The sequence below is a fragment of the Bison bison genome, unplaced genomic scaffold (genome assembly GCF_000754665.1).
Source record: "Bison bison bison isolate TAMUID 2011002044 unplaced genomic scaffold, Bison_UMD1.0 scf7180017864043, whole genome shotgun sequence".
NCBI classification, from domain to species: domain Eukaryota; kingdom Metazoa; phylum Chordata; class Mammalia; order Artiodactyla; family Bovidae; genus Bison; species Bison bison.
The window spans coordinates 7,560,458-7,575,982 of NW_011494615.1; the positions used below are offsets into that span (position 1 = coordinate 7,560,458).

General features: G+C 42.4%; 1 protein-coding gene across 1 annotated transcript in view; it reads left to right on the plus strand.

Moving 5' to 3' along the window:
* Positions 1–3,661: 3,661 nt before the first annotated feature.
* Positions 3,662–15,525, plus strand: part of SUSD5 (sushi domain containing 5) — a 38,916-nt gene continuing 27,052 nt past the window's right edge. The window contains exons 1-2 of the mRNA XM_010835581.1: positions 3,662–3,792; positions 10,724–11,053. Of these exons, the coding sequence (XP_010833883.1) occupies positions 3,662–3,792; positions 10,724–11,053 (461 nt within the window). The remainder of the gene's footprint in view (positions 3,793–10,723; positions 11,054–15,525) is intronic.

Genomic DNA, 15,525 nt, shown 5'->3' on the forward strand with positions numbered 1-15,525 from the left:
CCCCCCCCCCGGGCCCGCCGCGCTCCCCCCTCTCTGCGTGCGCGGGGCTAAGCCTGCGACGCGCGAACACAGCGCAGCGCGCGGAGCCGAGAGGCGCGCGCCGGGCAGCGGCGCGGGCAGCGGGATCTCGGCGCGGTCGGAGCCCGCGCTCCAGCTGCGGGCCCACGGACGCCCGCACCATGGCTGCCGAGGGACCCGGCCCCGGCGCCCGGCTCTGGGCGGCGGCGCTGCTCCTCTTGGCCTGCCGCGCCTCTCCACGCCGGCGAATGGTGAGTGTCCGTGGAGCGTCCACGAGGCGGCGGGCCCCGGGTGGCTCATAGGGTCTCGGTGGGGAAAGCGAAGCTCGCCTGGGCTGCCCCCTGGGACGAGCCCAGAGCACGGCCAGCTGGGGCGAGAACGAGGCGAGCGGCCGTCCTGCCACCCTGCGTCCCCTCTCCCGGCTCCTCGAGTAGCCTCGAGCCGAAACGCACCCTGGAGTCCCTCAACCACCCCTTCCTGCGGGGCGCGCACCGGAGAAAGCCTGTGCTTTGATCTCACAGCCCTGCCGCTAGCTTTCCAAGATCTTGAAAAGTCTGCAAAATGACATCACGTCTAGGGTGCCTGGAACCTCCGTTGCTGAGATACGATTTCCCACGTCTATTAAATGTGCTCCTAATTGCACCGCCGGTGATTACAAGACTCCCTCGGAGTTTTGGCTTGGTCCAGGAAGAGCTGAAAGATGAGAGGAAATCAGCTAGGCGAAAGAGAGAGAATATACAGGAGAGAGACGATGGCACGTGCAAAGGCCCTGTGAGTGGCAGGGGAAATGGGATAAATGATAGAGTGGCTAGAGTGCAAAGTTCAAGGTGAGGCTGTCCTTCCACAAGAAGCTGGAGAAATAGGTAAGAACCAGATTATTGCAGATTTTTGAAAATTGACCCATCTTTTTGTTCGTTTGTTGAGCCTGAATTCAGCTTTCAATACTTCTCTTAAATTAGCAGAATCACAACCTTAGATCAGCTCAGTTTCAAAAAGCTAATTTAGCTGTTCAATCAAAATCCCTGTTGATTTGTGCAGAAGGATATGATGAAAAAGAAGTCATGAGTTCTCACATCCGTGAGGGGTTTCTAGTAAATCAAGCTTGGGACAAGTTAGGTTGATGAAGTAAAAAAAACTCTTGGCTGATTCAGGATGCTTTGTCTATCTTAAAATGTCATCACTATTTAGCAAACAATATTGGGTAAAAGGAGAAGATTTGACAAAAAAGAAGCACAGTGGTTAAGGAAAGGAGAAAGCCAGAGGAAAACCTCCCTGAGGTTTTGTCTTAAGTGCCAGATTGTAGGACTCTTTGCTCATAATTAAGGTCAGTGTCTTATTTCTCCATATCCTCAGAGAGAGTGTGTGAGGAAAAAAAAAAAAAAAAAACACTGTTAACTTTGAAAGCTTCTAGTGAACCCTGTTAATTTTTAATTAAGATAAAATTCATGTACAATTTACCGTTTTAAAATGCACAATTCAAGTGTTTTTTAATATAGTCCTTATGTTTTACAACCATCACTACTCTCTAATTTCTGAGTATTTTCATCACCCCAAAAGAAATCCCATCCCTATAAGTAGCCAATCCACTCTTAGTTCTTTGCAGTAGTAGGTTTTGGCCGGACATTGAGTCATGAAAAATTAAGCTGATTTAAAGAATGCAACTGGAATAAACTGGAGCTAGTACTAACTTTTGAACAATGTATACTATTGTACACATTTTATTTCCTTTTAAAGAAATGTCCTGCAATCCATGAGACTTTCCTTTCACCCCATTATAACTGCTTAAGTGGAATGCCAGATGGATATGGAGCAATATGGCTTGATTTGGATCATAGAAAATTTAAGACAGAAATATCATCAGACAAGGAGAAAGCACCAAGCCTGGCTGTTGTTCAGTTGCTAAGTTGTGTCCGACTCGCTGCCACCCCATGGACCGAAGCACACCAGGCTCCTCTGTCCTTCCCTATCCCCCTTTTCTTCTTAGCACTTGCCAGAAATGCCTCCATTTCTCCCTTTTCTCCTTTCCTTCTCCCTTCTTCCCCAATGGCGAACTATAGGTACCTTTGCTTTCAAGAAACTCCAATTGCTGAGCTCCAACTTTTATAACAGAGCCATTGAAGAAATTAGAATCTATTTCTGAAAGGAATCTTTTCTTTACTAAATATATGCTTAACTACCACCACTTTTCACACTTAGGGATTTGTGTTCTACAGTGATGGAAGGAGGAAGATGAAATGTGCAGCTAACCTGAGGTGTTAGGACATTTGAAGAGAGAGTTTGGTGTTATTAAAAATTCCATAGACCTATTAAAAAATAAGTCAAACTCAAATGACATTTAGTTTTCATTGGACTAATTAGATATGTATCTTATACATAAAAGAGACCTGCTACTGTAATTTTAAAATACTTTGAAACTGAAAAATATCTTCTCATTAACTGAATGCAAATTAACTGTGTTTGGGTAATGATTGAAGGAAAAGATCATTAATTCAACAGGTAATTTGAGTGTCTACCTTATGCTAGGTTACTACCCTTGCTGTTGAGGATAGAATGGCAAGGAGAAAAAGGTCCTTGTTATCAGGGAGCTTAAAGTCCAATAGGGGAGGGACTTCCCTGGTGGCTAAGACTCCATGCTCCCATTGCAGGGTCCCAGGTTCAATCCCTCGTCAGGGAACTAGATCCCACGTGGTGCAACGAAAGATCCCTCATGTGGCAGCTAAAAGATTCCACATGCTTCAGCTAAGCCGTGGCCCGACAAAAGAAAAAAAATCCAGTGGGGGGAAGAGACTCATTAGGCAAATAATTATGTGAACAGAATGTGAAATTGCAGTTCTGATAAGATTAAAGGACAGAAGTACTATGACAGCATGTATCAGGAGATTTTTTCATTTGGTGTAGGAGGATCTGAAAGATGAGCAAGAACTGACCAGGCAAAGTGGGGAAGAAAAGGGATCTGAACAGAAAATGATGTACAAAGAAACTGTGAGTCACAGAGAAAATGGGACATGTGATAAGAAACAGAGTTCTGGAGTCCAGAGTCCAAGGTGGAAGTAGTTTGCGATGATGCTAGGAGAATTGACATGGGGCCAAGTTTTGTTTCAATCCCCAAACGGAAAGAAAAACATTGAATGGCTTCCAGTAGTAGAGTGACTGATCAGGTTTGCATTTTTAGAAGCTCATCCTGAGAGTAGGAAGAATGGATAGGACCAGGGCAAGACTGGATGTGGAGAGACCATACAGGTGGTATTTCACTTGTCCAGGTGAGAGAGGCTAGGGATGGAAAGAAGGCTGGGGTGAACAGAAAGGGTCTGGACTGAAGAGAAGAATGTGAGTCATCCATGTCAAGACGGTCTGTGAAGCGACGTGTGTAAATGGAATCCTAAGGAAAGATTTTACAGCAAGATGACCTACTTTAGTTTCTCCACATATCCACTGAAGTATAAATACTGAACTAGTTCTAGTAGTTTTTTAGTGGATTCCTTAGGATTTTCTACATTCCAAGATTATGTCGTTTGCAGATATATTTTTCTTTTTTCTAATCTGGATGCTTTCTATTTCATTTTCTTGCCTAATTGCCTTGGAGAGAACTGCCAGTACAATGTTGAATAGATGTGGCAAGAGTGGATAATCCTTGTTGACAAGGATGGTAGCAGAAGGCATTCAGCATTTCACCATCAAGTGTAATGTCAGCTATGGGATTTTTGTAGATGCTTTTATCAGGTTGAAGAAATTCCTCTTCATTCCTAATTTGTTGAATGCTTTTATCATGAAAAGGTATTGAATTTTTGTCAAGTGCCTTTCTGCATCTATTGAGATGATCATGTAGTTTTTGGCCTTTATTCTATTGATAAATTGTATTACCTTAATTGATTTGGGGGTATATGTCAACCTTGTATTCCTGGGATAGATCCCACTTAGTCATAGTGTATAATTCTTTTTTTTTTTTTTTTTAATTCTGCTGGACTTGCTTTGCTAGTATTTTTGTTGAGGATTTTTGTGTCTATATTTATGAGAGATAATGGCCTATAATTTTCTTTTCTTGTGTCTTTTGTCTGGGTTTGGCATTAGGGCAATGGTGGCCTCATAGATCAAGTTGGGAGGTGTTGCTCTCTGCTATTTTATTTTTTAGTTTTTATATTCTAACCATTTTTTAAATTGAAGTATAGTTAATTTACAGTGTTGTATTAGTTTCAGGTATAAAGCAAAGTGATTCACTTTTTAATAGTCTTTTCCATTATAGGTTATTACAATATATTGAATATAGCTCATTGTGTTACATAGTAGGTCTTTGTTGTTAATCTGTTTTATATATAGTAGTGCACATGTATTAATCCCAAACTCCTAATTTGTCTCCCCCCTCATCCTTTTTGGTAACCATATAAGTTTGTGTCTGTGAGTCTATTTTTGTTTTGTAAATAAGTTCATTTATATCATATTTTTAGATTCCACACGTAAGTGACATCATATAACATTTGTCTTTCTCTGTCTGACTCACTTAGTATGATCAGCTCTGGGTTTATCCATGTTGCTGCAAATGGCATCATCTTTTTTACAGCTGAGTAATATTAATGTTTTCCATCTTTTTGGTCATTTTACTACATTTTGGATGATGTCTTCTGATTTCTTTTTCAAGGATAAGTTCTTTGTTCAAATGTGTCTGATATGCAGTCAAAAACATTTATTACATTTTAAATTTATCATTTTTTGTAAACATTTCTAGATTTCCTATTTTGTTCTTTTTCAAGTCAGCTTAGCAACTTTTTATAGCTTCCTATCCTTTGCAGATATTTTCAAATTTGTTATTTCTCTAAATATAGTCATCATCATTGTTTTGTAGTCTGTGCCTGTTAATACCAGTATTGGGCTTATTTTTAGGTCAGTGTCTGTTATGTGTCACATCTGTTGCTTCTCACTCACAGTGCCTCGTTTGCTTGAACTCTTTGCTGTGTCTTACTTTGGTGGTCATTGCCTTTGAAAAAGTGTTTGCATGGGATTTCCTGAAGCATAAGATAAAGGTGTTTTTGTTTTTGTTTTCCCCCTCCAGAGAGGAGTTAAAATTGTTCCTATGAGGTGTCTGGATACATGTTCGTCTTGGGCCACTTTAGGCTACATCCATGGCTTCATGTATTTTAGACATTCATTTTCTGTTAGGACTACCGTTCTCAACGAAGATTAGCATTTGGGTTCCTAGCACCAAGATGACTCCTCCAGCAGTCTTCAGAATGAGGGGAAGGGGATACAGTTTACCGTTGTCCACTCTTTCATCTTGAGAGTTTAACGTTTCAGACTCTCAGATTCGCGTGTGCAGTAGCAGTGCTGGAGCAGGGAAGAGAGGTCTATCCGATTCCTTGCATCATGTGAAGCCTTGGCTTTCACTTTTATCTCCGGGGTTTGACCATCAAAACCTGTGTCTAATTTCATAGCCCTTTTTTTCCAGATATACAAATGCTACTTATACAAAAGTGTCTTGAGGGTGCATGCTTGCTTCTTCAGGTAGGATTACCAAGATTAATATAGTTATTCAGGTCGTTTTCTGCACGCTGGTACCATGTCTGAGAGAACTCCAGTCACCTACAGGTAATGTTTACTGTGAGAAGTTTTTGCATTTCTTTTATTATAGCTTTTGCTTCCAAAGCTTTGACGATTACTGTGTTTGTGGTAATAATTTTGCAGTAGACGACAGCTAAGTTTCTTATTTGATTAAGATCAATATTGAAAAGCAGAGACATTACTTTGCCAACAAAGGTCCGTCTAGTCAAGGCTGTGGTTTTTCCAGTGGTCATGTATGGATGTGAGAGCTGGACTGTGAAGAAAGCTGAGCACCAAAGAATTGATGCTTTTGAACTGTGGTGTTGGAGAAGACTCTTGAGAGTCCCTTGGACTGCAAGGAGATCCAGCCAGTCCATTCTGAAGGAGATCAGCCCTGGGATTTCTTTGGAAGGACTAAAGCTGAAACTCCAGTACTTTGGCCACCTCATGCGAAGAGTTGACTCATTGGAAAAGACTCTGATGCTGGGAGGGATTGGGGGCAGGAGGAGAAGGGGACGACAGAGGATGAGATGGCTGGATGGCATCACTGACTCGATGGACGTGAGTCTGAGTGAACTCCGGGAGTTGGTGAGGCCTAGTGTGTTGCGATTCATGGGGTCACAAAGAGTCGGACACAACTGAGCGACTCTACTGAACTGAACTGAATATTTTATGGTAATTTTGCTGACGGAAGTGAAACGTGACATTTTAGGTGGGCTTTTTCTCCCTGCCTTTACCTTAGATTTGACAGGGTCCCGACTTGGTCCCTTCAAGAGGTTGCTGGGGGCCCCAGCACGCCCTCCTGCACCATGGTTTTCTTGCCTAAAGCTGTCCTTTGCTTTCAGACTCAGCTTCCACCTCTCCATGAGTTCACGTCCTATTCTACCCATCTCCCTATATTTCTTGAGGCTTCTTGCGCATAGATTGATGTAGTGCCGGCAGCCAGTGTGCAAGAGACGAGGCTACTGCTCTCTTGGCCGGTGGGGAGAAATGCAGCAGACACAAGCGCACTCATCGTGGGAAGTGATGATGTCCTGAGACAGGAGGGGAGCAACCTGCTGGTGTGAGGTCACCCTCCAGGCCACGGCAGCAGAGGAAGGCAGAGCTGAGGCTGAATCAGGGCCTTGGACACCAAGTGACCCCACCCAGGGGAGCCTAGGACGCTGAGCTTTAGCATACGCGGTTTGTAAAGTGCCATTTTATTTATTTTTATTCAGTATTTTGATTTTTATACAATTTTGAAGGTTACTTTCCATTTACAGGTGAGTGATCACACCATCATGGTTATCTGGGTCATGAAGATCTTTTTGTATAATCTTCTGTGTATTCTTGCCACCTCTTCTTAATATCGTCTGCTTCTGTTAGGTCCATACCATTTCTGTCCTTTATTGAGCCCATCTTTGCATGAAATGTTCCCTTGGTATCTCTGATTTCCTTGAGAGATCTCTAGTCTTTCCCATTCTATGGTTTTCCTGTATTTCTCTGCACTGATCACTGAGGAAGGCTTTCATACCTTTCCTTGCTATTCTTTGGAACTCTGCATTCAGATGGGTGTATCTTTCCTTTTCTTCTTTGCCTTTAGTTTCTCTTCTTTTCTCAGCTATTTGTAAGGCCTCCTCAGACAACCATTTTGCTTTTTTTGCATTTCTTTTTCTTTTTCTTGGGGATGGTCTTGATCACTGCCTCCTGTACAATGTCATGAACCTCCATCCATAGTTCTAATCAGATCTAATCCCTTGAATCTGTCACTTCCACTGTATAATCGTAAGGGATTTAATTAAGGTCATACCTGAATGATCCAGTGATCTCCCCTACTTTCTTCAATTTAAGTCTGAATTTTGCAATAAGGAGTTCATGATCTGAGTGACAGTCAGCTCCTGGTCTTGTTTTTGCTGACTGTATAGAACTTCTCCATCTTTGGCTGCAAAGAATGTAATCAACCTGATTTCAGTATTGACCATCTGGTGATGTCCATGTGTATAGTCATCTCTTGTGTTGTTGGAAGAGGGTGTTTGCTATGACCAGTGCATTCTCTTGGCAAAACTCTATTAGCCTTTGTCCTGCTTCATTCTATACTCCAAGGCCAAACTTGCCTGTTACTCCAGGTATCTCTAGACTTCCTACTTTTGCATTCCAGTACCCTATAATGAATGCAAAAGTAGGAAGTTTAGAGGTACCTGGAGTAACAGGCAAATTTGGCCTTGGAGTATAGAATGAAGCAGTACCCTGTAATGATGGAGAAGGCGATGGCACCCCACTCCAGTACTCTTGCCTGGAAAACCCCATGGACGGAGGAGCCTGGTGGGCTGCAGTCCATGGGGTTGCGAAGAGTTGGACACAACTGAGCGACTTCACTTTCACTTTTCATGCATTGGAGAAGGAAATGGCAACCCACTCCAGTGTTCTTGCCTGGAGAATCCCAGGGACTGGGGAGCCTAGTGGGCTGCCGTCTATGGGGTTGCACAGAGTCGGACACGACTGAAGCGACTTAGTAGCACCCTGTAATGAAAAGGACATCTCTTTTTGGGTGTTAGTTCTAGAAGGTCTTCTGGGTCTTCATAGTACTGTTCAATTTCGGCTTTTTCAGCATTATTGGTCAGGGCATAGACTTGGATTACCATGATATAGAATGGTTTGCCTTGGAAACAAACAGAGATCATTCTGTCATTTTTGAGACTGCACCCAAGTGCTGCGTTTCAGACTCTTTTGTTGACTGTGAGGGCTACTCCATTTCTTTTAAGGGATTCTTGCCCTCAATAGTAGATATAATGGTCATCTGAGTTAAATTCACCCATTCCAGTCCATTTTAGTTCACTGATTCCTAAAATGTCAACGTTCACTCTTGCCATCTCCTGCTTGACCACTTCCAATTTACCCTGATTCGTGGACTTAACTTTCCCGGTTCCTATGCAGTATTATTCTTTACAGCTCAGACTTTACTTCCGTCACAGCCACAATTGGGCGTTGTTTTCGCTTTGGCTATGTCTCTTCATTCTTTCTGGAGTTAGTTCTATACTATTCTCCAGTAGCATATTGGACACCTACTGACCTGGGGAGTTCATCTTTCAGTGTCATATCTTTTTGCCTGTTCATACTGTTCATGGGGTTCTCAAGGCAAGAATACTGAAGTGGTTTGCATTCCCTTTTCCAGTGGACCACGTTTTGTCAGAAACGTTTTGTCCAGACACCCTGGAATGTGAAGTCAAGTGGGCCTTAGGAAGCACTACTATGAACATAGCTATTGAAGGTGATGGAATTTCAGCTGAACCATTTCAAATCCTAAAATATGATGCTGTTAAAGTGCTGCACTCAATATACCAGCAAAGGTAACTCTGCAGTAGCCACAGGACTGGAAAAGGTCAGTTTTCATTCCAATCCCAAAGAACAGCGATGCCAAAGAATGTTCAAACTACTGCACAATTGCACTCATCTCACACGCTAGCAAAGTAATCCTCAAAATCCTTCAAGTGAGGCTTCAACAGTATGTGAACCGAGAACTTCCAAGTCTTCAAGCTGGATTTAGAAAATGCAGAGGAAGCAGAGATCAAATTGCCAACATGCATTGGATCATAGAAAAAACAAGAGAGTTCCAGAAAAACATCTACTTCTGCTTTATTGACTACACCAAAGCCTTTGACTGTGTGGATCACAACTAACTGTGGAAAATTCTTCAAGAGATGAATACCAGACCACCTGACCTGCCTCCTGAGAAATCTGTATGCAGGTCAAGAAGCAACAGTTAGAACCAAACATGGAACAATAGACTGGTTCCAAATCAGGAAAGGAGAACGTCAAGGCTATATATTGTCACCCTGCTTATTTCACTTATATGCAGAGTACATCATGCAAAGTGCCGTTCTAGATGAGGCACAAGCTGGAATCAAGAGTGCAGGGAGAAATATCAATAACCTCAGATACGCAGAAGACACTTCCATTATGGCAGAAAGTGAAGATGAACTAAAGAGCCTCTTGATGAAAGTGAAAGAGGAAGGTGAAAAAGTTGGCTTAAAACTCAACATTCAAAAAATTAAGATCATGGCATTTGGTTCCATCACTTCATGGCAAATAGATGGGGAAACAGTGAGAGACTTTATTTTCTTGGACTCCAAAATCACTGAAGATGGTGACTGCAGCCATGAAATTAAAAGACGCTTGCTCCTTGGAAGAAACACTATGACCAACCTAGACAGTATATTAAAAAACAGGGATGTTACTATGCTGACAAAGATCCTCCTAGTCAAAGCTATGGTTTTTCCAGTAGTTACATATGGATGTGAGAGCTGGACTATAAAGAAAAATGAGTACTGAAGAATTGATGCTTGTGAACTGTGGTGTTGGAGAAGATGCTTGAGAGTCCCTTGGACTGCAAGGAGATCCAACCAGTCCATCCTAAAGGAGATCAGTCCTGGGTGTTCATTGGAAGGACTGATGCTGAAGCTGAAACTCTAATACTTTGGCCACCTGATGTGAAGAGCTGACTCATTGGAAAAGACCCTGATGCTGGGAAAGATTGAAGGTGGGAGGAGAAGGGGACGACAGAGGATGAGATGGTTGAGTGGCATCACTGGCTGGATGGACGTGAGTTTGAGCAAACTCTGGGAGTTGGTGATGGACAAGAAGCCTGGAGTGCTGCAGTCCCTGGTCTTGCAGTTACAAAGATTACAGAATACTGGCTATACGCCCTGCGTTGTGCAACACGTGCTTGAGCCTGTCTGACACTCGGTCGTTTGTGCCTCCCCACCCCCGCATCTCCCCTCGCCCTTCATTCCCCCCACTGCATTGTTCTCTGTATCTGTGAGTCTGCTTCTTTGTTGTTAGATTCACCAGTTTGTTGTATTTTCTAGACTCCACATTTAAGTGATATTGTCTTTGTCTGACGTATTTCCCTTACTATAACGCATTTGAAGTCCACCATGTTGCTGCAAATGGCAAAACTTCGTCCTTTTTTATAGATGAATAGTATCCCGTTGTGTATATCTCTCTCCATTCATCCACTGATACACAGTCAGGATGTTTCCTTGTCTTGGCAAGGAAATTGCCAAGCATTGTAAATAATGCCTCTAGGCATCTTTTTAAATGGAAGATTTGAAGGACTTATCCAGATAAACATGCCACGGCAGTTAGTTACTTTTTTTAAAAAGAGTAAAAACTTGTAATTGTCATCGCTTGGCCCCAGGGATGAGCGCATTGAGGTAGTTGCTGTGCTTCAGTCTTTAAGCAAGTGGGAGAGACCGCAGTCCTCACAGGTGTTTGCCCGGGGGGTGTCTGCCGAGGTTAAATTCCCTTGGATCCTGGAATCAGCCTGTGTCCATGCTTGTCCTCACACAGGGAAGCTCTTCGTGCTGGAGTCTCAGAACGGCTCTCAGGGCCTGGCACTGGAGGCCGCGCGGCTTTCCTGCAGAAGCAGAGGTGCTCACCTGGTGTCTGCAGATGAGCTGCGGAGGGTGGTCCAGGACTGCACGTTGGCGGTGTGCACCACGGGCTGGCTGGCAGACGGCACCCTAGGGTAAGTCAGGCCAGCTGGGGGCACTCTCCTTCCAACTCATCCACTACCCCATCAGGGCTGATTTGGCGGCTCAATAATTGTTCTGTTGAGGCACCAGGATAGACAGAGTGCAGTGGGCTATGGCTTGCAGTACATTTTTTGTTTTGAGTTCTCATATAAAAACATCTCTGGAGTTCTGTTGCAGTCTTTTCCCCCTTGCTTTGTTATTTTGAATTGCCTTTTAGGTTACAAAAATAATACATGCTCATAAAAATTTCAGGTAATATATATATATAAAGCACAAAGTGAGTTTCTCTCTTCTTCCCTACCTCAGAGTTAATGACCCTTAACTGTTTGACATATGTTCTTTATCTCTTTTTCTCTGGGGATGTTCATCTGCATCCATGAGAAAAGAGGAACATGGCATGGAGGTTTTAAAATATAATTACAAATTCTTTCACATTACTCCCATTGAGGAGTGGGGTCAGTGTCCTTTCCCTTTGTATTTTGTTTGTTTTTATATCACTCCTTATTTTTTTGGCCTCACCGGTGTGACCTGCGGGATCTTCATTCCCCACCCAGGGATCAAGCCCCTGCCTCCTGCAGGAGAGGCACAGGGTCTTAACCACTGGACTGCCACGGAAGTCCCAGTGTCCTCTACCTTTGAATGAGGGACAGCATAGCATTGCCTCGACCGGTAGAACACAGCGGGAGTGATACTCTGAGGCTAGGTTGGAAAAAGCCACTCTCTGATTTCTGGGGACACTTACTTTTGTGATGCTACCACTGAGAAGTCCTAGGAAGCCCAGGCCACATGGAAATGCCCTGCATATGTACTCTCACCAATAGCCCCAACTGATTTCCCAACTACTAGCGAGCATTAAATGCCTCTGGGTGATTCCAACCCCCAGCTATTGAGTGAGTCAGCCCAGCCTTAGCAGAGTCTCCCCAGCTCAATCTTAGACATTGTATAGCAGAGACAAGCCTTTCCCATCGTACCCTATCCGAATTCCTGACCTTTGGAATCCTTGTGGAGAAATAATTCTGTGGCTGGCTAGGAGAAAACATCCCATTAGTGCTGCTAACTGCTCTGTTTATTAGTCATAAACAGAGAGGGCAGGAGCCATTCCACTTTTTCCTTCATGCCACAGGAATGTGAGAGAAGAAATAGGCTCCAAGAACTGCTTGACCCTGAAGATGTCTGGCTGGGAAATAGCCATAGAAAACATACACAACCATGCTGATTCACATCCCCAAAGGTGAAACAGCAACTGAATAAAGAGAAAAAATGAAACTACCTCCAGAACTTTTCAGTGAGTCTGGAATTGTGACTGTCTCTGCCTCGTATTTTGCTTCCAAGGTCCTAAATCAACAAAATATGACCAGTGATAATACATATTTCCCTAATGTAGTTAAGTATGGACACTTTTAATAACTCTGTTACTATCATTGAATCAGATAATCAAGATATTCACAGATTCTAAACAGCCAGCTTGAGCCAGGCTTAGGTCTCCTAGGCATTACAAATAGAAACAAAGTCATTGGAAAGGTTTATCTTCTCTGGGTTTGCTGTAATGTGTTAAAACATATTACATAGTGGATCTCTACCTTGCTTAGATGATATTTCTTTATACAGTAAACATGCTTATTTGAAATATTTACTAAATGACATATTAAAATAGTTTTCCATGTTAATATTTCTGGAACCATGAAGTATCTGACCATTAGTAGTACATTTCACTGTGGGTCCATCTCCCTTCCCCACCAAAAACTATTAAATGCACAGTTCAAGGATTTCCCTGGCGGTCCAATGGCTAGGATTCCACACTCCTAATGTGGGGCCCTCAGGTTCGATCCCTGGTCAAAGAACTTAGATCCCAGATGCCGCAACTAATAAAATAAAAAATCCTGCATGCCACAATGAAGATCAAAGATCTCACATGTTACAATTCAGACTCTGTGCAGCCAAACAAAATAAATAAGTGTTTTTAAAAAACTTCTCTAGAGGAAAATAATATTATCCTAGACAATTTATTTCTACAAACTATGTTAGCAAATAAAAGACTTGTCACATAGTATAAAATAACCAGTCACATAGGCACCAGTCACATGAGATCAGTTTCCATTCCGATCCCAAAGAAAGGCAAGGCCAAAGAATGCTCAAACTCCCGCACAGTTGCAAAGTAATGCTCAAAATCCTCCAAGCCAGGCTTCAACAGTACGTGAACCGTGAACTTCCAGATGTTCAAGCTGGATTTAGAAAAGGCAGAGGAACTGGAGATCAAATTGCCAACATCCGTTGGATCATTGAAAAAGCAAGAGAGTTCCAGAAAAATATCTATTTCTGCTTTATTGACTACGCCAAATCCTTTGACTGTGTGGATCACAACAAACTGTGGAAAATTCTTCAAGAGATTGGAATACCAGACTGCCTTACCTACCTCCTGAGAAATCTGTGTGTAGATCAAGAAGCAACAGTTAGAACTGGACATGGAACAACAGACTGGTTCCACATAGGAAATGGAGTACATCAAGGCTGTATATTGTCACCCTGTTTATTTCACTTATATGCAGAGTACATCATGAGAAATGCTGGACTGAATGAAGCACAAGCTGGACTCAAGACTGCCAGGAGAAATATCAATAACCTCAGATATGCAGATGACACCACCCTTATGGCAGAAAGTGAAGAACTAAGGAGCCTCTTGATGAAAGTAAAAGAGGAGAGTGAAGAGTTGGCTTAAAACTCAACATTCAGAAAACTAATATCATGGCATCTGGTCCCGTCACTTCATGGCAAATAGATGAGCAAACAGTGGAAACGGTGAGAGACTTTATTTTTGGGGGCTCCAAAATCACTGAGGATGGTGACTGCAGCCATGAAATTAAAAGACATTTACTCCTTGGAAGGAAAGTTATGACCAACTTAGACAGCATATTCAAAAGCAGAGACATTACTTCACCAACAAAGGTCCGTCTAGTCAAAGCTATGGTTTTTCCAGTGGTCATGTATGGATGTAAGAGTTGGACTGTGAAGAAAGCTGAGTGCTGAAGAATTGATGCTTTTGAACTGTGGTGTTGGAGAAGACTCTTGAGAGTCCCTTGGACTGCAAGGAGATCCAACCAGTCCATCCTAAAGGAAATCAGTCCTGAATATTCATTGGAAGTACTGATGCTGAAGCTGAAACTCCAGTACTTTGGCCATCTGATGTGAAGAACTGACTCATTTCAAGATCCTGATGCTAGGAAAGATTGACGGTGAGAGAGAAGGGGACGACAGAGGATGAGATGGCTGGATGGCATCACCAGGTCAATGTACTTGAGTTTGAGTAAACTCCAGGAGGTGGTGATGGACAGGGAAGCCTGGCATGCTGCAGTCCATGGGGTAACAAAGAGTTGGACACGACTGAGTGACTGAACTGAGCTGGGTAGACAAGGCAATAATAATAAAAATAGCCAATAGAAATTCTAGATATTATTATTGGTAGATGCAGACTTTAAAATGACTCTTTAAAATGCTCAAAATACAAAGGACAAAAAGGAGAATTTTGGCAGAAGACTGAAAACTATGAAAATAACCAAGTAAAAACTCTAGAAGTGAAAAATACAATAGCTGAAATTAAGAACTTAATGGCCAAATCTAACAGCTGATTTTAAGAGTCAAAGAGAAAATTAATGAACTGGAAGATATTTTAGAGGAAAATGTCCAGAATAAAGAACAGAAGAAACGGGATGAAAATATAGAAGAAAGAGTACAAAGCAAAGAAGATGCATGTAATTGGAAATCCAGAAGGAGAAGAGAAATAAGATGAAGCAAAATTAGTATATTTAGCCACAACTGTGGAAAAATACTCACACACAGATTTAAGAAGCCCTGTGAAGCCCAGTCAGGATAAATAAGAGTTTCACAACCTGGAACAAAATAGTAAAACTGGTAAGGATCAAATATGAAGAAAAACTGCTAAAAGTAATAAGGAAAAGAAAGAGTACCTTCAAAGGAGCAGCAATAAAGTGACAGTGAAAGCCCAAAGACCACTGAATGATGCCTTCAAAGTGCTGAAAGAAAATACTGCCAAACTGGAATTCTATACCCAGTGAAAATATCTTCAGAGAATAAAGGTAAAATAAAGAATTTTCAGACAGATAAAGGGTGAGAGAATTCATTATCTGTGATCTGCACTAAATGAAACCCTGAGGCACGTTCTTCTGGCAGGAGGAAAATAATTGGAGGTGGACAATTGGAGACGCAAGAAAGAACTGAGTGGTAAAAGTAAATATAGAGGTGAGTTGAAATTACATACAGATGGTCCCTGACTTATGGTGGTTCAGCTTACAACTTTTTAACTTTATGATGGTAGGAAAGCATTATGCTTTCAACAGAAATGGTTCTTCAAGTTGTGAATTTTGATCTCTTTCTAGGCTAGTGAGATACTATCATACTTTTTTGTGATGCAGGGCAGTGGCAGTAACCTGCAGCTCCCAGTCAGCTGTGC